Source organism: Haliotis cracherodii, unplaced genomic scaffold (genome assembly GCF_022045235.1).
Source record: "Haliotis cracherodii isolate W230 unplaced genomic scaffold, xgHalCrac1.p SCAF_24, whole genome shotgun sequence".
Taxonomy (NCBI): Eukaryota; Metazoa; Mollusca; class Gastropoda; order Lepetellida; family Haliotidae; genus Haliotis; species Haliotis cracherodii.
Window position 1 is genome coordinate 68946 of NW_027266280.1, and position 25667 is coordinate 94612.

The 25667-nt window shown below is 40.0% G+C and overlaps 1 protein-coding gene across 1 annotated transcript in view; it reads right to left on the minus strand.

The window, feature by feature from the left end:
- Positions 1 to 23838, minus strand: part of LOC139472309 (uncharacterized) — a 50242-nt gene extending 26404 nt beyond the window's left edge. Inside the window, exons 1-3 of the mRNA XM_071254753.1 lie at positions 23667 to 23838; positions 2758 to 2901; positions 2229 to 2471 (exon numbers count right to left, since the gene is read on the minus strand). Of these exons, the coding sequence (XP_071110854.1) occupies positions 2229 to 2471; positions 2758 to 2901; positions 23667 to 23838 (559 nt within the window). The remainder of the gene's footprint in view (positions 1 to 2228; positions 2472 to 2757; positions 2902 to 23666) is intronic.
- Positions 23839 to 25667: the final 1829 nt, after the last annotated feature.

Below are 25667 nucleotides of genomic sequence, written 5' to 3' on the forward strand. Positions count from 1 at the left end.
AGATGGCTGCAGGATAGCCCTGACTCTTTATACATGGCTACAGGATAGTCCCTGACTCTTTATACATGGCTTCAGGATAGTCCCTGACTCTTTATACATGTACGTATAGGTGGGCTACAGGATAGCCCCTGACTCTTTATACATGTACGTATAGATGGCTACTTGATAGCCCCTGACTCTTTATACATATACGTATAGATGGGCAGAAGGATAGCCCCTGACACTTTATACATGTAGGTATAGATGGCTACAGGATAGCCCCTGACTCTTTATACATGTACGTATAGATGGCTACTTGATAGTCCCTGACTCTTTATACATATACGTATAGATGGGCAGAAGGATAGCCCCTGACACTTTATACATGTACGTATAGGTGGGCTACAGGATAGCCCCTGACTCTTTATACATGTACGTATAGGTGGGCTACAGGATAGCCCCTGACTCTTTATACATGTACGTATAGATGGGCAGAAGGATAGTCCCTGACTCTTTATACATGTACGTATAGATGGGCTACAGGATAGCCCCTGACTCTTTATACATGTACGTATAGGTGGGCTACAGGATAGCCCCTGACTCTTTATACATGTACGTATAGATGGGCAGAAGGATAGCCCCTGACACTTTATACATATACGTATAGATGGGCAGAAGGATAGCCCCTGACACTTTATACATGTACGTATAGATGGGCAGAAGGATAGCCCCTGACTCTTTATACATGTACGTATAGATGGGCAGAAGGATAGCCCCTGACTCTTTATACATGTACGTATAGATGGGCAGAAGGATAGTCCCTGACTCTTTATACATGTACGTATAGATGGGCTGCAGGATAGCCCCTTAATCTGTATACATGTACGTATAGATGACTGCAGGATAGCCCTGACTCTTGATACATGGCTTCAGGATAGTCCCTGACTCTTTATACATGGCTTCAGGATAGTCCCTGACTCTTTATACATATACGTATAGATGGCTACAGGATAGCCCCTGACTCTTTATACATGTATGTATGGATGGGCTGCAGGATAGCCCCTTAATCTTTATACATGTACGTATAGATGACTGCAGGATAGCCCTGACTCTTGATACATGGCTGGAGGATAGTCCATGACTTTTTATACATGTACTTATAGATGGCTACAGGATAGCCCCTGACTCTTTATACATGTACGTATAGATGGCTGCAGGATAGCCCTGACTCTTTATACATGGCTGCATGATAGCCCTGACTCTTTATATATGGCTACAGGATAGTCCCTGACTCTTTATACATGGCTGCAGGATAGTCACTGATTCTTTATACATGTACGAATAGTTTGGCTGTAGGATTGTCCCTGGCTCTTTAGATAAGGCTACGGGATAGTCCCTGACTCTTTATACATGTACGTATATATGGCTACAGGATAGTCCATGGCTCTTTAAACATGGCTGCAGGATAGCCCCTGACTCTTTATACATGTACGAATAGTTTAGCTGCAGCATAGTCCCTGACTCTTTTTGCATGGCTACAGGATAGCCCTGACTCTTTATACATGTACGAATAGTTTGGCTGCAGGATAGTCCCTGACTCTTTATGCATGGCTACAGGATAGCCCTTACTCTTTATACATGTACGAATAGTTTGGCTGCAGGATTGTCCCTGGCTCTTTATACATGTACGTATATATGGCTACAGGACGGTCCCTGACTCTTTATACAAGGCTATGGGATAGTCCCTGACTCTTTATACTTGTACGTATAGATGGGCTGCAGGATAGTCCCTGACTCTTTATGCATGGCTTCAGGATATTCCCTGACTCTTTATACATGTACGAATAGTTTGGCTGCAGGATTGTCCCCGGCTCTTTATACAAGCTGCGGGATAGTCCCTGGCTTTTTATACATGTACGTATATATGGCTACAGGATAGTCCCTGCCTCTTTAAACATGGCTACAGTATAGCCCTGACTCTTTATACATGTACGAATAGTTTGGCTGCTGGATAGTCCTCTATGTACATGCATTTATGGATTCGTCACAGGATAGTCCCTGATTCTATGTACATGTACTTATTGATTGGTCACAGGAAAGCCCCATACTTTTTATACATGGCTACAGGAATAAAAAGGTGATGTCAATTGATTTGTCCTCACGACACCTGATCAGAGTGATCAATACGTTCATTCCTTTTTGTTTGTACTAAAAACTAGTTCTGGGAAAGTGACCCTGGAGAAACGTACTTGTTTCATTAGCTATGACAGTTTCCGTTTTCTCGGTGCTGTTGATAACCCAACATACTATGTGTAACGGATGTTCGCTGAAGTAGTAGATAGTATACGCGGGACACAGAGCGATGGAACCATCCACTACTATCCCGCTGACATTTTCAGAGGCCTGAAGACTTGGCTGGATCGTCCCGACGGGGTCCACCACAGCAACGTCAGAAGATGAACAGGCTGCGACCAAACTAGCACACCCTTCCACTGTAAGACATTAGACACAGTTCTGGATAACAACAAATGTTCTCGAATGCTTGTTCCAGGTGCCATGTTTCTGATTAAGAAGACCTTTACGGGCAGTGTTATTGCTCTTTCGAAGCGACATAACGTGTTTGATAACATTATAATATGTGTCTTGCAAGATGGTAATATTTCATATATTGATGTAATGGCAAATATATGTGTACACCTTTTTTGGTTCCAAATAACAACAGTGGCGCTCAGATAACGAATAAGTACACATATCGTGATGGTTTGGATGTATACATACGATGAGGACACGTATCTGGCTGCGTTTCGGTCACATTTTCCAACTCCACGGTAAGGTCACATAACAGCCTGGTCAGGACTTCGAGCTGAGCTTCAAAGCAGCCAACATCAGCAATGGTTTCATTACCACTCAGTGGCGTGCCATCTGAAAATAGATCTAGCTAGGCATTAGGACGCCCCGAGGGTACAAAGAGGGTGGTTTCCTTCTGCAACAACTGTACATAACATGACGTAAAGTCTCACGAAGTGAATTTTGAAAACCTTTATGCAATGACTCAATAATAAAAATGATAATAATAGGCGTGAAGCTTGTAAACTACAAGCATCAGTGACAATGTATTTCAACGTGGCCCAGAGTTTCCAACAGATTCTCCCGACGCTTGACACTGAATGTTCACCATAGCATCACCAGATGTGTTGTACACGACGTGTTGTACACGATGTGTTGTACCGGATGTGTTATACACGATGTGTTGTACCGGATGTGTTTTACCAGAAGCGTTATAGACGATGTGTTGTCCCGCATGTGTTGTACCAGGTGTTGTGACGGATGTGCTATACCGAATGTGTTATACACGATGTATTATACCGGATGTCATGTACCGGATGTGTTATACACGATGTGTTGTCCCGCATGTGTTGTACCAGGTGTTGTGACGGATGTGCTATACCGAATGTGTTATACACAATGTATTATACCGGATGTCATGTACCGGATGTGTGGTACTGGATCTTTTGTTCCATATGTGTTATACACGATGTTTTATGCCGAATATGTTATACCAGAAGGGTTATATCAGATGTGTCATACAAAATGTGTTCTAAACGATGTGTTGTCCGGAATGTGCTGTACTGGATGTGTTGTACCAGATGTGTTATACCGGATGTGTGGTAACGGATATCAAGTACCGGATGTGATGTACCAGATGTGTTATACCGGATGGGTGGTAACGGATATCATGTACTGGATGTGTTGTACCAGATGTGTTATACCGGATGTGTGGTAACGGATATCATGTACCGGATGTGTTGTACCAGATGTGTAATACCGGATGTGTGGTAACGGATATCATGTACCGGATGTGATGTACCAGATGTGTTAAACCGGATGTGTGGTAACGGATATCATGTACTGGATGTGTTGTACCAGATGTGTTATACCGGATGTGTGGTAACGGATATCATGTACTGGATGTGTTGTACCGAATCTTTTGTTACGGCTGTGTTATACCGGATGTGTAGTACGAGATATGTAATACCGGAGGTGTTATAGCGGATGTGTTATACCAGATGTGTTATACCAGAAGGGTTATACCGGATGTGTTATACCAGATGTGTTATACCGGATGGGTGGTAACAGATATCATGTACTGGATGTGTTGTACCGAATCTTTTGTCACGGCTGTGTTATACCGGATGTGTAGTACGAGATGTGTAATACCGGAGGTGTTATAGCGGATGTGTTATACCAGATGTGTTATACCAGAAGGGTTATACCGTCTGTATTATACCGGATGTGTTATACCAGAAGGGTTGTTGCGGATGTGTTATAACGGATGTGTTATACCATATGTGTTATACCGCCTGTATTATACCGGATGTGTTATACCAGAAGGGTTATACCGGATGTGTTATACCAGATATGTAATACCGGATGTTTTATACCGGATGTGTTATACCAGATGTGTTATACCAGATGTGTTATACCACATGTGTTATACCGGATGTGTTATAACGGGTGTGGTATACCGGGTGTGTTATACTGGATGTGTTATACCGGATGTGCTATACCGGATGTGTTATACCGGATGTGTTTTTCCGAATGTGTTATACCGAATGTGTTATACCTGATATTTTATACCTGATGTGTTATACCGGATATGTTATACCAGATGTGTTATACCGACTGTGTTATACTTGATGTGTTATACCACATGTGTTATACCTGATGTGTTTTATAACTGATGTGTTATACCTGATGTGTTATACCTGATGTGTTATACCAGATGTGTTATACCTGATGTATTTAACCAGATGTGTTATACCGGATGTGTTATACCAGATGTGTTGTATAGGATGTGTTATACCTAATGTGTTATACCGACTGTGTTCAATCGGATGTGCTATACCAGATATACTCTACCGGATGTGTTATACCTGATGTATTATACCAGATGTGTTATACCTGATGTGTTATACCGGGTGTGTTATAGCGGATGTGTTATACCGGATGTGTTCTACCGGATGTATTATACCGGATGTGTTCTACCGGATGTATTATACCGGATGTGCTGTACGGGATAGGTTATACCGAATGTGTTATACTAGATGTGCTCTACCCATAAAATGTACAGTCCGTTTGATTCCATCTGAGACCGATGAATTGCTCACTAACTCAAAATCTTATAATTGCAACAAAACCAAAATGTGCACAGCAACATGAATTGGACAGACCAACTCTGATGGTTTGTCTCATAATTTTGGACACCCGAATAAAAAAATTGTTTAACAAACGATCATCATATTGTTGACATTTTTCGCCATTCCATACCAGGGAGGACCAGTCGCTCATACAACAACCAGGTGGGCGAGTTTCATGTGCGAAAGTGACGTAAGGCTTGCTGCGCAAACCATAGATTCGTGATTGCTCTATTTGAAACAATGAGAAGATCATTCGACGCGAAGTCGATTATTTGCAACGTCTTCAAATTTTTTTTTTTTTTAATTTTGAAAGAGGTAGACCACAATATGCTTTGAAAAAGTATCGTTTACGAACTGCACGTGCAGTTGGGATAACAGAAGGGAAGTTAAAAACTATGTTTAAAAAGTGTACTGATTCAACCTGCAGTGACACACCTGAGGGGACAATCACAAAACCCAAGCGATATTTTAAATTTAAAGTCGATTCATTTCAACAAGAGATGGTTAGAATCGCCATTAGGACTCTGTATAAGCAAAATATCTATGTCTCTCTCCGTACTCTAAAATATATGGAGACAAATCATTCTTTGACCATTTCAAAATATCAGTTATGGAAATTGCTACACCAATTTGGTTTCCGTTATATATATATTCAACCTTCACTTGTTGATAAATACTCGGGCCAAAGATTGTTGCACTCCATCTCTCCAACCTAGACTGTTGCCTTCAATATATTCTGGTCTTCTTTCTTAACACCCCGACACTTCTCCCTCCCTTGGTCATAATCTGTATGTATTACCCCTTTCCAATTCTTGACTGTGGCTTTGTATACTCAGCAACAAAAGTTCCTGTGACACTAATGTTTTAGTGGGTTTTTTCAAACGAGTAAAGATTGGTTTTCAATATTGTAGTACATGTATGGAATCCAGTCACAAAAACGCAACTGCTACAGAAAAGCATGCATTCCATGCAAAAGTTGACTTTTATGCCAGGCCCATGCATTTCACTACCCAAGAATGGGTATAAACATGTGCGTTCAGGGGATTCCATATGCATATTTTAGCATCGTGCTCACAACAACCACTCAGAAAAAAACTAAATTACGCAATTATTCAACATTACGAAATGCCACGACTGTCCGATAATGAGCGTCTGCGAGCCATTGTTATGCTTGAAGCAGGGTCGAGTCAACGTGATGTTGCAAGACAATTTAACGTCCACAGAAACACCATTTGGTGTTTATGGCAACGTTTGCAACAGACGAATGCAGTGAGAGACCATCCTCGGAGTGGTAGGCCACGCGTAACCAATAATCAACAAAACAACTGGATTCGAACAACACACCTACGAAATCAATTTCAGCCAGCAACAGTGACTGCAAGAAGCATCCCTTGGCCTTCGACGAATATCTTCACAAACCGTACGTCGTCGACTCAGATGTGCAGGGATTGTCGCCAGAAGACCCGCCAGACGTCCCATTTTGACAAGAAACCACCGTCAAGCACGTCTACAGTGGTGCAGACAGCGTCTACGCTGGACGGCCATGCAGTTAGGACAAGTTCTTTTCACTGACGAGTCTCGTTTTCACCTCAGCCACAGCGATGGACGGATTCGAGAGTACCGACGTCGAAATGAAATTGACGTCAATCATTGGGTCATGGAAGAAGATCGGTTCGGGGGCGACAGCGTTATTGTATATGGTGAGATTACAGCAAGACAGAGGACCAGTAGTATAGGTAATAGGGGTTCTGCCGCAACTCCACTGGAGCAAGATTTATATACCTATACCGCTACTACAGAGGGAATTTTTTATGTAAAAATGATGATGTGATTCAACAATAGTCATGATATTAAGCTAAATTGACTCTAGCTCACCACCACCTGGAGTCAATCAATGCTTCTATGATATAAATTTTTATACGTAATACTGGTTCTGCCGCAACTCCACTGGAGCAAGATTTATATACCTATACCACCACTACAGATGGATTTTTTTATACCAAAACGCTGATGCAATTCAACGATAGTCATAAGCCGTATTAAAAGAAATATCAATATTAATTAATAATGAATAAAATTTACTATAGCCCACGAGGATATTGGAAGGGTATAGGAGCAATAAAAAAAATTAGCCACTGCGGCTAAGGTATCTAAAGATGTGGCTGAGGATTGGTTAAAGAAACAAGCGATGTGGCAAATATACTTACCGGCACCGCGTTATATACCGAGGAAGAAGTTTGATATTTTTTAAGTGAATGAAGTTCTTCAGGCTGACCTCTAGTTTCTTCCCCACGATAAGTTAAGATGCAAAACTTATAAATACACTTTAACCGTAGTGGATGTGGCTACTCGATATAAAGAGGCTGAGTCATTAACTTCGAAAGATTCAACAGAAGTAGCTAATGCACTGAGCCGCATATATAAACGGGGACCACTAAAATGGCCTAAGCTATTTCAAGCAGATCCCGGTCGCGAGTTTATGTGAACAGTAACTAAACTGTTAAAAAAGCATGATGTTGAAATCAGTCATGGTGAAAAAGAGGCCCACCGTAGTCAAGCTATCGTTGAAAGATTTAACAGGACATTAGCTGAACGTTTGTTTGGCTATCAATATGGGATCGAAATGAAATCCGAGCTATTGAGATCAACCGAATGGGTGACACGATTATCAGCTGTTGTATCAGCGCTGAATAATGAAGTAACGAGATTAATCGGGAAGAAACCATCCGATGCAATTAAAATGAAATCCGTGACTTCCGAATCTTCAGCACCGAGGAGAGGCAAAGAACAAAAACTTCCGGATAGAGTAAGCGTAAGATATTTATACCAGCCAGTGAACTTGAAGGAGGCCTACGTCGCGCAACTGCTCCGATTTGGTCTCTTAAGATATATAATATTAGTTGATTGGTTATGAAAGAAGGAGAGCCTATTCTTTATTATCTTAAAGATGGACCAGGCAGGGCATTTGTACGAGAAGAGTTGTTCATAGTTCCCGACGATACAGTATTACCGCCCTAAGTAACCATAAGCATAGGTAGTTACACCATCCTTATCAATCCATCTCTTTGTATCAAGTGGGATAATGATGTCTTGTTCATTCTTAATACATATATTCTATGATTGTAACTTCTTAAAGAGTTCATTTCGTGTTTGAACGTTCTACCGTTGAATAATGCTTCTTTATACTGTTCATGTTTGATATGCTTTTTTACCACATACTTTTTAACACCCTTAGCTTTTCTTATCTCTCCATTATCGGACTTCTTTATAGAATACATCTTAGGTCTTAATCCTACATACTCCGCCATAGGAGTCCCAGCACATTCATCCTTCGTCTTACCTAACACCTTTTGATTTACTACGCTGTGCAGTGGATTATCTTTTGGGTAATCGCTCATGTCGTACATATCTATTTTTTCTGCCATATCTTTATACACATCCTCGGTTTGTATTTCCATCAACAAAGAATCTGTGTCGGTATATAACACCTCGCATCTATCGCTGTATTGCTTCTTAAGTTCGTTGTAATAAAAGTCATACATTAAGTGTTTTGACAAGTCGAGAAGTTGCTTCTGTTAAAAGCCGGACTAGCTATAAGTTTCCTGAGTTTTTCTTACTCATTAGACCTGACTAATTTAACATCAACACGCTTCCTTAGATTCTCAATAGTTTTACCAAATACTGAGTTATTCATGAGCTTATATAGATTCTTTTCGAAATCGCTGGTAGCTATCTTTCTTAAATCTGTGTTCAGCCTTATATAGGGCTCCATCCAAGGGCTTTGATCAAACTTTAGAACCCTGTGTATTTTCTTTAGTTTCATACGTAACGATAGATATAACTGGAGATTTCTGTAGTGAACTATATATTTTGTCTTATCCATCAAGAGTTTTTCTACGTTAGCGAACCTAGTATTACCCATCAAGGAGTGTTGATATTCCGACATCCAATCTTTTTTCACCATTAATATTTTGGGAGCTAGTGGATAACTGTTATGATCTTTATATAACGAATTTGAATATTCCAAGTCAACTTCTAGTATGTACCCTTTATCGGAATCTGTGGGGATATCATTCACGTTGATATTATGAATATCAACCCACTCAAAACCACCCGTGGGTAAAGGTTGACTCATAGCCCATACGTACAAATTGTTGGTGTCGAGATATAATATGTGTGTGTCGGGTTTACTCGGATCATATCCTTCCACTAATTTATTATTAGCCTTAGAATACCTTTTCGCTACCATCGATATAGCACCTCTTAATCCTTTCTCAGTAAACAAGTGCATATCGTAATCTGTGAGTAGTTTTAGTTCTACACCGGTCTTCTTCAACAATGCATCCAACGATAGTCCGGGACTGGAATAGTACCATGCCGGTTCCAAGCCATATTGTTTTAAACATGTCTTTCTAAATATCTCGAATATATCGGCGAGTAACAGTACATCGGTTTTTAAGTACGGATCGTGATAATCACCTAAATTCTTACAACCTAATTTATCCCACACCGTCAGAGCGTGTTCATAATCGGCATCGGTTATTTTAGATTCTGTTAAGTTACTATAGAATAATTCAAGAGGTGGTAATATATTTTCGTTGAATCTATACCAATCATCCATATATTTGTAAGGATATAAACCTTTTCTCAGCAACAAATGACGAGTTAACCTATCGGTATATTGATTTGTTATCGCAAAGTCATCGGGATTGTTCGCATAAGCTAAATTGTCCAGGGAAGATAACAGAAACTGTACAGAGTCTATGAATCTAAGTCCATTACTTTGCTTTATTCTGGCTTTCCCATCCTTGTCCGTATAATGTATAGTTTTAGTACACGAGAATGATATGTATTTTTCCATATTATTAGGAATGCACGTTAAGCCAACGTCCGTCTTTGAGATAGCTTGCATGATGAGATGAGAATCGTATCCTCTAATGTTATGAAACACAACGGGGATGGGTATTGTTTGAGAATTCATTTTTACTTTCAAGTTACACTCGTTATGCGCGGCTCCCCGATAATTACCTGTGATGTGGCAATGATCTCTTACGGAATCCCCATTCAGGGGTTTATTACAAACATGACAACTCTTTGACCTCTTATAGGCCCTCCAATCATCCCTTGTCATATACATGAGTTTCTTACACGATAAATTTTCCCTGATTATTCTCTCTTCATTTTGTAGATATTCTAGGAACCTTCCCGCTGCATCGGGACCTCTGTAAATCACGGGCGGGTTTGTTTTCCCATCATACCTTACAACTATTTATCCAAACCCACAAGGAATATGTTCTTGAGTTTTGTACGTAGCTTAATTATTATCTTGATTATTTTCTATAGGTTTGATAAGCGCTTCAAAGTCGGCGTAAACTACGTACGGTACTGGCATTTGATTACAATCTTGTTCAAATTTTAATATATTTTTTCCCTCTTTAGGCATATCGATCCTGATAGCAGTCTGTCCAACACCTCTACAGTCTTCTTTATGTGCTTCCAATAGATCTTGTCTGCTGAACCAATGCAGGCATCATGCAGAAATATTTCTTTCCCTTATATTTAGTTTGATCGTATAATAGCCTGCTTAAACTCTTTATCCATGTATAATGATATTTTCCATCTTTTTCGATTAGAAATTAATTGATTCTGGGAATATGTTCTGTGTACAACAATTCCTTTAGAAGAATGTCCGAAAACATTTATAGCTTAATTATTTTGCTTTTCCACCTTATCAATTTGTGATATTTGTGTAGGTTCGTCTATACAATCGAAGTTGAGTCCATCGTTTTGGGGATAGCTAGACGGTCTATTTGCAATTTTAGAATCTACAGGGAACAATGCAGATCTTATCATCATTCTTAAACAGTCATCGTATTTATTTTTTACATCAATTATGGCTTTTTTTCTTTTTATAATACGGGGGTAAATCTATATAAGATCCACCTTTGAAGGGCATATAATTTGCTATATCTAAATATAAACTATCAATTTTATCCACACCCCAACCAGAACCTCTACTAGTCCAGCCTTCTAAAGTTTCCTGTATCCTCTGAATTGATGTATCTAATGATGCGTTTATAGTATCAGATTAGGTTATAAGTTCTTGATTGCTTCGGAAATATGGTTTGGTATATTCAGTGCTATCGTCTGTGTTACTTTTACTCAATGACATTTTAATCGTCAGCTGGTATTTTATACTATGTAAATCATCTAACTCCTCGTTAATGCTCGATATTATGGGCTTAACATCATTAACATCAATGTTGGAATTAATATCCATCTTCCAACCTCTTAGATATTTACCAATGCCGGCGGATGTGGGTACAAATTTTAATTCTTGTTGTTTTTTATCAACATCGTCATGTTGTTTTTTATCAACATCATCAGGTTGATTATCATTATCTAGTAAAGCCATCAATTCAGCTCTTCTCATTCAAGAATAACCTCTCAGCCCATTGTTTTTTGCTTGAGCTTTGAGTTCTCTAACAGTCTGGAGTTTGTTGTATTCCAAACCGAGTAAATCGATCAATTCAGCTTTTCTCATTTGAGAATATCCATGTAGACCACGTTGTTTTGCCATAGCCTTCAACTCTCTGACAAAAACCACTGTGACCATGGTATATACAAAATGATTCATTTGTCTAAATGGTTATTTTTCATATATAAATACGTATTCTCCCCAACCTATTCCTCTCATTGATGTAATCTCTCTTCCTAGTGTAAATAATCTGCTTCCTGATCTTATCAGCACCGTGACTCTTACATAAGTAAGGAAGTATTCGTGCATGGCAGATTCGACATCCTTAAACGTTTGAATTGAATGTCCCTGTCTACGCAGTTCTTCATGAATAAAATCTAATCTCTCTATTCTGTGCCGGGTCCATTGTGACTGGGCTGCTTCGAGTTGTTCTAATGCTTTATTATGTCGTTTATGCTCCTCTTCTACTTCTTTAGCGTTTGATTCCCTCATACTAGAAAATAAAAAATTACTCCCCGAAAAAGTTAGAGCATTAACACTAACTCCACTGACCATCATCGCAATTGTTGCCATGTTTATATGAATATAAAAAATTCAAATGTTCAATAATATATAATATCCAAATGTTTAATTACTTCATTATATCTTCCGGGATAAGCCCTTGTTTGATGAGCATATCTTTTGTTGTCATTGCTAATCCATTATAGAGAATCATCATACCGATATCAGAACCATTAAAATCTAGCTTTGGTGGTGTGGCTTTAGTAATCATTTTAGCTATACGGGCATAGCCAATGGCCAAGACGCTGACCACTGCTGAATGATACGTTGCGTAACTGGAGTAGTCATGCTTCTTATAGCATTATATGAGCGCTAACCTCTAATTGTACTTATTGTTGTGACATCGGGGGTGACGTTTTCTCTTCTCCGGCCTTATAAAACAACCATACAGCCGCTATAGCAACAACTCCTACTAGTGCCCAAGTTTTAATCGAATCAATATTTGAATTATTCATTAGTTTCACTTTCCGCGCCAGCCCGCCCTTTCTACCAGCCGCGATTTTTTTGGGGATTCTTCCTCGGCACTCTGACTTGCTCATTCACACGTTGTGCAATCGGGGTTATCATTTCCTCGTTCACAATCTGTGGTGATTGTGTTTCCGCAATCTGTTGTGGTGCCACTTGAGTCTCCATTATTATTAAGTGGGCATGTATGTTTAAATTGACAATACCTAGCTGTTATTAAAGCTGTGGTGAGTGGAGCTAAGAACATTCCGTATCTATGATCAAACTCACAGTTCACTGAGCTTATAGCGTGTTTAATGAATGGGTCTTTCTCGAGAGATGCGCATATATACATGCGATGTTCTGCCGGGATAGGAAGAAACGTACTAGCTATGACTGTGTATAGTTGTAATATAGCTGACCCTATTGTTTTAGTCATGGTAGCTCCCAGTCTAGACTCGTAATGCACATACAGTTTTTTAATTTCTTTGTCGGTCATGTTATCAATTTTTTCGATGGTATAATTTTTCCCCAAGTTTTGGGAACATTTTCCACCGGCTGCCAAAGCGGCGAGTCTTTCTGTATGTTTATCTAAAGATTTATCTGTCATAGGTTCTGGCTCATCTTTGAGCATTTGTTCGATGAGTTTGTCGCATTCCATAATGTAATACCTAAGGAGATATTTAAGTCTAACATAATAAAATATGGCATATCCAATACAGCCCGTAATAATAAACTGTTGCAAAAGAATGAGGATTTCAAACCACATTATATCATATTAACCACTAATGTTCAATTTATCATATTTTTACTATAATTTTGCTATATTTGCTATAATTGTGCCATATTTTGCCATATTTGCTATAATTTTGCAGTATTTGCTATAATTTTGCTATATTTTTGCTATAATTTTGCTACATTTGCTAAGCAATTGCATAAGCAGCTGGTTGATCTGTTTTTAATACGAGTTTACAGTGCTTTGTTGCTGCTTACAGTTTTCTGACTTTATCTCGTTCGAGCTTGGTATAAATAACATCATTATCGCGTAGATATTCCTCGAATGAATCTCGATCTTTGCAATGGAACAAGGCTACCCATTTGGTCTGCTCTCTAAGATCTTTCAGGACAGAGTTGTATTTTTTAGTAAGTACCCAAACGCTATGCTGAGTATGCCATCCGGAGAATGCTTAATATGAAAGCATATCTTTCTTTTTGGTGAGTTCTTTACTCGTGCTACAATCGTCTATTACGAAAAGGGTTGATTCTCCTTTGTATTTTTCGTGACATAATCATAAACAGTCTTGTGAACGATCGCCCGGATCAACTCTGTGTACCCCGTCGTCATTCATTACCCAATCTCTCGATAGGTATGTTTTATTAATGCTTATAGTAGGGCACAGAAAAATAATTTGGTCAAAAACGTCCAGATTATGACTTTGTAAATTAACTAGAATAAAAGCTGTTTTTCCAAAACCGTTTGCCCGCAGATGATGGCGTAGTGTTGTTCTTTAGGTAAAAGATTATTAATAGATTGCTTGCACGAATTGTCCATTCTGTATATTAAGTTGCGCATCCATAATCACGTACAAATATATGTTTAATTTACCATCTGATTCCTGGATCTTCGTTATCTGTATAGTGACACCCTCGTTAGCATTTTCTATTCTCCGCCCACTGCGGTGTAGTTGGTCATGATCCGTGGTTCGCATGTCGAGCCATAGCGCATAATTCGTGGTGAGGTATTCACCCATCGATCCATCCTCGAGAGACAGATCTTTCACGACCACATTAACTTCTGGGCTTCGTTTTATAGAAGGAAGTTTTTTAATCTCATCCAACTGTTGATACGCTAGCATTCATTGACCATATAGTTGATTAGGAAGGCCCTCGATAGTCAATTCTACTTTTGTAATCTTGTGATTGTAGAACTTCTCGGTATTTCTTTTAAATGCATCGGAGGGGTCCTCGAACAACATTAAAATACTCTTCAACGACCTCGTGGGGACGTAGATTGATATTCCACATCGTATCTTTTTTGTTCCTCGTGATCTTATGATGTCGAAGCACGGGATCGTACAAAATGGCTAAACTTCCTATACACTGGTTACAAATTTGTCTGGCTAATTCGGGATCTGTTATCATATCATACTCCAGCGAGATATTGTCAATGGAATAGCTAGCATCTTCACCACTGGTTTTGATTACTCTGCCATAGTCATTAAAAGTGAGTTCGTATCACCTAGGGATGCTTGATAATAGGGCATGTGGGAATCTAGTATTTCAAAGTCGAGCGGAATATAGAATCGGTTACCTAATGCGTTGGCAACAGCGAGATCTTTTACGACGGTATTATCACCATTTTCAGCACCCACATGCAGTCTCATGTGTTCAAATACCTTGGTACTGTAAGTTTTCCCGCTCTTTATCCGTTCTCCAGAGATCCATGTAACAATAGTATACATCACTATCGTCAATACTCAAAACCTCATTACCGCTAATTTTAATCGCGATTTTCTTAACGATAGCACGACATATGTTCTGAACAGGCTCCCTGTTAACGTCAGTAGATGTCAAAATAATCGTAAATGCTAGTAGGACAGTTCCCAGAACTAACACATCGTGTGCGCCGAGATTAGGAAAGCGAACCAGAAGCGTTTGATTGTGATCGATGGTACTCGGGTTATTAGTTATAGTTACAGACTGACGAATTCTTTGACCCCTAATGGATCTTGAAGTCTACGTTGTGGGTTTAACTTGCGACCGTTTTGCAAAGACATTGTTATATTGAAATTATGTAACCTTATGTTTAATATAAAAATAGATGATTTTAATGTAGATGATTTTGATAACACTAGTACAATCGAAGAGGGTACTGATGAAACAAGCTTTGGTAGCATGAATCTTAACAATGAACTTTTACAATCAACCGTTAATGATTATTACGATACCTTTAAAGATGTTAGTCCTATTGTTCGTGACTATTCAAAGTTTACGATATATAGTAAAGGAATATTGCGACTGCGTGGCGCTCAAGATATTGATCTTATGAATTATATTCATAATGAATTAGGTTTTGTAGACTACTCACGATGAGCAAAACTTTCCGAAAAGACTACTAAGGTTCTTCGGACTGTGCGTGATGAACTCGGTAACATAGATAATTTGGAAGAAACCTCAAAGGTGGCCTCGGACGGAATCGGAGAAGTCTTGGGTACCTACTAAGCTAATTCCACGGTCAGTGTATCACCATATTCAGAGTTCAGTATTAGGGAATTACAAGGCCTTGACAAGGCAATGCGAACAATGCGGGGAGAACTCATCAATGATATAGCCAAGCTATCCGAAATAGACAGGCATATATCTTATGAGAAAACAAAACTTGAACAGGCGGGTGATGAATTCAGTAGACGTTGAGTTGCAGAAAGATTACGTAACTTAGAAGACGAAAGATCGGCCCGCCTTGAAGCAGCTTCGAGTAATAGAAAGGCACTTCGTTCACAAATCAGTCGAATTCGAGAAACTATTGATCAAGTCCTCAACAATGACACTACACTGGCCGATAAAATCAAAACATTGTTCAGAGAACAGGGAATAACCATTGCCAGTATTTTAAACGCATTGGGATTTAATATATCAACTTTGACTCTCACACTAACCGGTGGCAGTGGACCTCCCACACCTCCCACACCCCCTAGGTCTGACGGTATAAAAGAGTGGATAAAAAAGCATTTAAAAGCATAAGGTTCAGGACTGGGAAAGCTCGCTGGGAAAGATGTGTCTGCACTTCTCGGTATAATAGGGAGTATAGTTTCCTGGCTCTTGAATTTATTATCTAAGACCACCAATTAATACATCTTGATAACGCTTTATAGAAGATGGTATGTCAACTGGTGAATTAATAGCATCCTCCACGTTTGCGACAAACTTTTTTTGTGCATCGAGTGCCGTCCCAGAACCCATAATGGACGTTCGTGTTTGCGATTGTGCACCGAGAATTGTCCATACATAAGTTCTTATTGATTCATTAAATCTTACAAATCCTGGGTTAGTAAAATTATTTTCTGTTTTATCATATAGAAATTCATTCCAAGCTTTTCCAGGTGGTCGCTCAACCTTTTGGACGGTGAAAGCAACACCGCCCATAAAGTTCATCCGATCATCTGTCCACTCGTTACTTGAGAGAGCAAAGGTCGGAAAAAACCGACCTCTTTTCAGTTAATCATCGTTGACTGCTTTAACAGAGTGTGCACCAGCGTACGGAATACCTAGAGCATGGTTTACACGACTCAGACGCCAATCTTTACTCAGATTACTCGGATTATTTGATGCATTCCATGCTCAATCCTGCGGTAATGGAGCGCTACTTTCTTTAAGTATACGTCTAATCTGATAGTACACATGAAATGATAAAACAGACTTATTCAGTTCAAATCCTGGGACAAAAAGAGATACACCACATCCTGTTGTTGCACATCATATGGCAAAGTTTAACTGATTCTGCCAAAATTGCATTGGATTGTGAAACCTTTGTGCCCCATTTTATCACTAGTTGGCGCGACGATGTATTTTTCAAAGATATCAGGGAATTTAACCAAAAAAATAAGCACCAGAGGCACTTACTAAAATCGACTCCTTAGTAATATAAGTTGATTTCATATTTAAGTTATGATATAGTATCATTGTATATTTAATATGTATGTTACACTCCTGGGAATAACAAATTGTCAGTCTATTGAACTGCTTCATATTATCAATAACTCGGATGGACAACTTGAAGTCGCCCTATGCGATGTAACGTATTACCCGCAGTGGATCAATATAAATGATGCGAAAGGAAATAATCAGATAATGATAAATAGAAAAGGACACATTATACCTGATGGGTATTACAGCGTATGCTCACTCAATGATGAAATTTTTAAGCCTAATGGAATTAGTCTCACACAAAATGAGTCGAATGGGATGCTGATTTTAAGCACTGGAGAAAAGGATGTAAAGCTTTTCATGAACTTAGCAGTTACGCTTGGATTTGCACTGCGATATATAACAGTAATCAAGACATCAGCACAGGGAGTTAAATTAACCGATTTAGTTCCCATAAAGAGTTGTGCATCCATCTTGATCAGATCAGTACAACAGATAATATTCAACTCGAAAGTCCTTCAACTCCAATCAGATCTATACCAGTCAAAGATGAAAAATACTATAGCGGTAGAACGGACTCTTTCTCATCATTACAATATAAAAAATTAAAGCGTGGTATTATTTCAGACCTCAAAATTTCTGTATTAGATGTAAAACACCAACCTGTACATATGGGATACTTGAGTGTAACACTCCATATTATAAATAATGGTTGATTCATCAGGCCCTGGGACGCTCAGACAATGTAATACAATTGCGCTTTCCGATCTCGGAGACACATCGGTACCGATGGTAAGTAATACGCTATACACTTATAAGATGATGTATACAAGCGGAAAGAAGTAACATTCACAGGAAATCTAGGAGTTTTGAGCGATGTCAACGTTAAAAAAGACTCCATAAAAACATTTCGTACAATCTTATTCTCAACGGTGATAATAAATGGACTATGGTTGAAGCAAACATCGAGTGGCTACTGAATATCGTCATTACCCGTACGTATGTGATGATGGGTAAGGCACATAATTTAACTAAGATAATAAATAGTGGGATCGTACTCGGTGCTTATATCCCATCAAAACGAAAAAGTGTGTTAGTCACCCCGCTGCCAGAAAACCCAGGTCATATGTTATATAGTCGTCCAGAAGTAAAAAATGTTAGTTTAAATTTGGTTACTGAATTCAAGAATATTAAACAGAACTTGAGTGCAACACCTAATATTTCTACGCTTATTATTGAAGTTTTGTTCGGAGATGCACCAGAAAATGCCTTCAAAATATTACCAGGTCTATCGATTAAATGGCTAAAGAAACACCAACGTCAGCGTTGCAGTATTATTCATATTGGAGCATCACCCATTGCAACCCTTGAGGGGGTACAAACTATTAAAAGTGGTAGTATTTCTCTTACTAAGATATTCTTGCCGTATAATGTTCATTTGATAAGGTTGATGTATACTCTCAAAACATTTAAGCAAGACAAACTAAAGACTATTATATGACCGTAATATACACTATGAGTTTATATCCGACGCTCGATGAAGCATCTGAAAAGATGGATACTGTTGATGGATTTCGATTACATCAAATAAGCGATATAAAACATCGAATAGAAAAGGAGAGGGAGTTTAGACATGGATTGTATAAAAGGTATTGCAGATCCGTGAATGCTCTCGACGGAGTTGACACCACACTTGTGACAGCTGGCATGGGACTTGGTGTAGCCGGTGTTGGTTTATTATCAACTATAATCGCGGTGCCTATCGTACTTGGCATGGAAATAGCAGCCGGAGTCTCAGGACTGGCAGAAATAGCAATAAAATTCATTTCTCGTAAGTTGCAAAAGAAAGCATTAAAACACGATAATACTCGGAAACTCGCCGAAGCAATGTTGAACAGCATTGAGGATCATATTTTGACAGCAATGGCTGATTGTAAGATATCTGAGGAGGAGTTTCGTTTAGTGCTGTCGGAACTCACCAAATACAATGCAATGAAGCAGGAGATTCGATCTAATTCTCATAAGACCAGTGGTATTAGTGAAGACGAGAAAAAAAAGTTCATAGGACAGGGGAGGCAACAAGCGCGTCAATTATTCCGTGCCAAAACCAAAGAACTGGTTGGAGATTAAAAATAGATTGCTTACTATCATTAGATCACATTTAGAAGAATGCTTACATAAATATATAATAATGGAATTTATGCTCACGGACAAAATTATCAAATGGAGAGAATGACCACAAGGTATATATTATATCAGTGGTGTCAAACCAACCAAATACAGTCATCAATTGTTTCTTACCAATTACCAAGAAGAATATATAGTCTGGTCTCCTAGTAAAATGAACGAAGAACTTCGTAAAAATGTTGAATATCACTTCGTTAGAAATAATGGTATACGTATGAATAAAAATAATAGAGAATATTTTCATTACAATTTAGTTTAATCTTATGACTATCGTTGAATCGCATCATCATTTTTACATAAAAAATTCCCCCTGTAGTGGTGGTATAGGTATATAAATCTGGCTCGAGTGGAGTTGCGGCAGAACCCCTATTACCTATACTGCTGGACCCGTTTGATAGTGGTTGGGGAAAATCTCAATGGACAGCGCTACCACGACGAGATCATCGACCCTGTTGTTCTACCGTTTTTGCGTCGTCATGGCCAAGGCATAACCTTTCAACATGACAACGCCCGGCCTCATATTGCTCGACTTGTTCAGGATTCTCTTCAACAAAACAACGTGACTGTCATCCCCTAGCCGGCTTGCTCCCCTGATCTCTCACCAATCGAGCACATGTGGGAAGAGATGGATCGGCGCCTTCGACGTCAACCATGTGTTCCACAAACACTTCAGGAACTTCGAAATATGCTCCAGCAGATATGGACAGATATCCCACAGGACTTTATGCGACGCCTAGGCCTTTCCATGAGACGAAGATGTGTTGCTTGCATCGCAACCAGAGGTGTACACACACGCTATTGATTTGTAAATTGACATTTTGGCATGTTCATGGTTTATTTATGAAATCACGCATTTTCTGAAGTCAGTATGGCAAATTAAACCATTTGAACACTTACAGGAGTCTTTTATCTGTTGCAAACCGAAAGTGTTTCAGATTTGGTAAAAAACGTAACTTTGCATTAAATCTTAATCAATGTCACAGGAACTTTTGTTGTTCAGTATATATTTTATGTTCCACCTCCTTAACATCCCACCATTTCTCCCTCCCTTGCTCTTAATCTTGGTGTATTCCCCCTCTCCAGTCTTGACTGTGGCTTTGTTTATTTGCTAGTCAACAATTTTGATTAACATGTGAATTCGATATTTAAATTACTTAGGAATCGCACAACTAACAGATGCAACACATTTAATGTAGAGTATCACTCCCTGATGGACAGAAGTTCTCCGAATTTAAGTATCTAATTACTACTTTGCAAATTTAACCACGTCTACCACTTTCACATATTCGAAATATTGTCTGCTTTGAAATGCTACCACTTTCACATACACGAAGTACAGCTTGCTTCAAACGCTAATACTTTCACATACACGAACAACAGTCTGCTTCAAACACTACCACTTTCACGTGCACGAACAACAGTCTGATTTAAACGCTACAAACACGATGTACAGCCTCCTTCAAACGCTACCACTTTCACATACACGAACAACAGTCTGATTCAAACGCTACAAACCCGAAGTACAGTCTGCTTCAAACGCTACCACTTTCACATACAAGGAGTACAGTCTGCTTCAAACTCTACAAACCCGAAGTACAGTCTGCTTCAAACGCTACCACTTTCACATACAAGCAGTACAGTCTGCTTCAAACGCTACCACTTTCACATACAAGGAGTACAGTCTGCTTCAAACTCTACAAACACGATGTACAGTCTGCTTCAAACACTACCACTTTCACATACAAGGAGTACAGTCTGCTGCAAACTCTACAAACCCGAAGTACAGTCTGCTTCAAACGCTACCACTTTCACATACACGAACAACAGTCTGCTTCAAACTCTACAAACATGATGTACAGCTGTCTTCAAACACTACCACTTTCACATACAAGGAGTACAGTCTGCTTCAAACTCTACAAACCCGAAGTACAGTCTGCTTCAAACGCTACCACTTTCACATACACGGAGTACAGCCTGCTTCAAACGCTACAAACACGATGTACAGCTTGCTTCAAATGCTACCACTTTCACGTACACGGTGTACAGTCTACTTCAAACGCTACAACTTTCACATACACGGAGTACACCCTGCTTCAAACGCTACAAACACGATGTACAGTTTGCTGCAAACGCTACCACTTTCACATACACGGAATACACCTGCTTCAATCGCTACCACTTTCACATACACGGCGTACCGTCTACTTCAAACGCTACCACTTTCAGATACACGGAATACACCTGCTTCAAACGCTACCACTTTCACATACATGGAGTACAGCCTGCTTCAAACGCTACCACTTTTACATACACGGAGTACAGCCTGCTTCAAACGCTACAAACACGATGTACAGCTTGCTTCAACGCTACCACCTTCACATACACGGCGTACTGTCTGCCTCAAACGCTACCACTTTCACCTACTGGAAGTACTATATGCTTCAAAACCCACATACGCGAAGTACTGTCTGCTTCAAACGCTACAAATTTCACAAATACGAAAAACAGTCTGCTTCAAACGCCACATACACGAAGTATAGCCTCCTTCAAACGCCACATACCCGAAGTACTGTCTGCTTCAAACGCCACATACACGAAGTATAGTGTGCTTCAAACGCTGCCACCTTCACATACACGAAGTACAGTCTACTTCAAACGCTGCCGCCTTCACATACACGAAGTACAGTCTACTTCAAACGCCACATACACGAAGTAGAATCTGCTTCAAACGCTGCCACCCTCACATACACGAAGTACAATCTGCTTCAAACGCTGCCGCCTTCACATACACGAAGTACAATCTGCTTCAAACGCTGCCACCTTCACATACACGAAGTACAATCTGCTTCAAACGCTGCCACCTTCACATACACGAAGTACAATCTGCTTAAAACGCTGCCACCTTCACATACACGAAGTACAGTCTACTTCAAACGCTGCCACCTTCACATACACGAAGTACAATCTGCTTCAAACGCTTCCACCTTCACATACACGAAGTACAGACTGCTTCAAACGTTACAAACTTCACAAACACGAAAAACAGTCTGCCTCAAACGCCACATACACGAAATATAGTCTCCTTCAAACGCCACATACCCGAAGTACTGTCTGCTTCAAACGCCACATACACGAAGTATAGTGTGCTTCAAACGCTACCACTTTTAGATACACGAAGAACAGTCTACTTCAAACGCCACATACACGAAGTACAGTCTGCTTCAAACACTACCACTTTCACATACACGAAGTAGAATCTGCTTCAAACGCTGCCACCTTCACATACACGAAGTACAATCTGCTTCAAACGCTGCCACCTTCACATAAACGAAGTAGAATCTGCTTCAAACGCTGCCTACTTCACATACACGAAGTACAGTCTACTTCAAACGCCACATACACGAAGTATAGTCTGCTTCAAACGCTACATACCCGAAGTACAGTCTGCTTCAAACCCTACCACTTTTACTTACACGAACACCAGTCTACTTTAAACTCTACAAACACGATGTACAGCTTGCTTCAAACGCAACCACTTTTACATACACGGTGTACAGTCTGCTTCAAACGCCACATGCACGAAGTACAGTCTGCTTCAAACACTACTACTTTCACATACACGAAGTACAGTCTGCTTCAAACACTACTACTTTCACATACACGAAGTACAATCTGCCTCAAACACTGCCACCTTCACATACACGAAGTACAATCTGCTTCAAACGCTGCCACCTTCACATACACGAAGTACAGTCTGCTTCAAATGCTTCCTCTTTCATATACACGTAGGACAGTTTGCTGCAACCGGCACATGCATGAGGTACAGTCTTTTTCTAACGCTACAATTGCGGCAAGGGGCACGGGTGGCCTAGTCGTCTAAGGCGCCGCGATTCGCTGTGCAGAGTTGCGTCCCTTGGGCACGACAGAAACCTAGGATTGTGGGTTCGAATCCCGGTTCGCCCCGATTATGTTTCGAGGTTTGTCAGCCCCATACCCGTGCTCGTGGGTTTCACCGAAGTGGTAAACTTCGGAGACCTGCACCACCTCAAGCTTTCCTCCCACGTTAAGCCGTGATATAACGGGAATACTGTTAAAATCGGCGTTAAACCCAACTCACTCACTCATTCACTACAATTGCGGGAGACATGACATCTACAAATGTCTTCTTTACTTACCCAAACATGGACACTGCTCATCGCTGATGTTGAAGATGCACTTGAAGTCTTCTTTAGCCGCCTGCAGCCGCCCTAAGAGAGTGGCAAGCTCGTTCTCGAGAGTTCCGCATGCCAGCAATGGGGCAATGAGACCCAGGAGGACTACGACAAATCTGCTGTCGAGCATCGTCATGTTGATTCCGAATGTCTGATCGTGTATGCATCGAGTGATGAAAGTCAGTTGGGTTAGGGTCAGCTGGTAATGAACTAGTGACGCAACTCACACATGTCGACAGTATTTTTACGTGGAAATTGATTAGGAAAGAATATTAAGCCTATTACACGTTATGACATATGGTGCATAGAAAAGCTGTTTGGATTATTTGAAGGAAATGATTTATCGCTTTTGCACACTCGTGAATATATTATTTAAGTTAACATTTCTCTGAATATATTATTTAAGTTAACATGTCTCTGAATATATTATTTAAGTTAACATTTCTCTGTATATATTATTTAAGTTAACATTTCTCTGAATATATTAATTAAGTTAACATTTCTCTAAAACAATTAAGTAATGTCTGCCCAGGGAGTTATAAATAATGTCTGCCCAGGGAGTTATAAATAATGTCTTCCATGGGAGTTATAAATAATGTCTGCCCAGGGAGTTATAAATAATGTCTGCCCAGGGAGTTATAAATAATGTCTTCCATGGGAGTTATAAATAATGTCTTCCATGGGAGTTATAAATAATGTCTGCCCAGGGAGTTATAAATAATGTCTGCCCAGGGAGTTATAAATAATGTCTGCCCAGGGAGTTATAAATAATGTCTGCCCAGGGAGTTTAATCCACAAGGAGATGAGGTGAAGTAGCACATACACATTATAGGTCAGACATCACAGGCGGGAATCAATCTCTATTTAAGATGTTATTTCACGAATAGATGAGGTGAGGTGAAATGGATTTAACGTCGCGTTCTAGATTATTTAGCGACGTGCATGCCCGTGTGTGGCTGGGGGGAATGGGGGGGGGGGGGGAGGGGGGGGGAGGGGGGGGGATGGAGAAGGGGGGGGGGGGTGTTGTTCAATCAACTAGACTAGACCACAATTCTTATCGTGACAGTCACCTGTATTTCAATCTTTTACAGCATTATTATAGCCTAATCATGACATTGAGCAATATTGCAGCCTTATTGAGGCAGTCAGCACCATTGCAGTCTTACAACGACAGTCACTAATATGACAGCCTTATCGTGACAGTCACTAATATGACAGCCTCATTGTGACAGTCACTCATATGACAGCCTTATCGTGACATTCACTCATATGACAGCCTTATCGTGACAGTCACTAATATGAAAGCCTTATCGCGACAGTCACTAATATGACAGCCTTATCGTGACATTCACTCATATGACAGCCTTATCGTGACATTCACTAATATAGCAGCCTTATCGTGACAGTCACTAATATGGCAGCCTTTTCGTGACATTCACTCATATGACAGCCTTATCGTGACAGTCACTAATATGGCAGCCTCATCGTGACAGTCACTAATATGGCAGCCTCATCGTGACAGTCACTAATATGGCAGCCTTATCGCGACAGTCACTAATATGGCAGCCTTATCGCGACAGTCACTAATATGGCAGCCTCATCGTGACAGTCACTAATATGGCAGCCTCAGCGTGACAGTCACTAATATGGCAGCCTTATCGCGACAGTCACTAATATGGCAGCCTCATCGTGACATTCACTCATATGACAGCCTCATTGTGACAGTCACTCATATGACAGCCTTATCGTGACAGTCACTCATATGACAGCCTTATCGTGACAGTCACTCATATGACAGCCTTATCGTGACAATCACTAATATGACAGCCTCATCGTGACAGTCACTAATATGACAGCCTTATCATGACAATCACTCATATGGCAGCCTTTTCGTGACAGTCACTAATATGACAGCCTTATCGTGACAGTCACTCATATGACAGCCTTATCGTGACAGTCACTCAT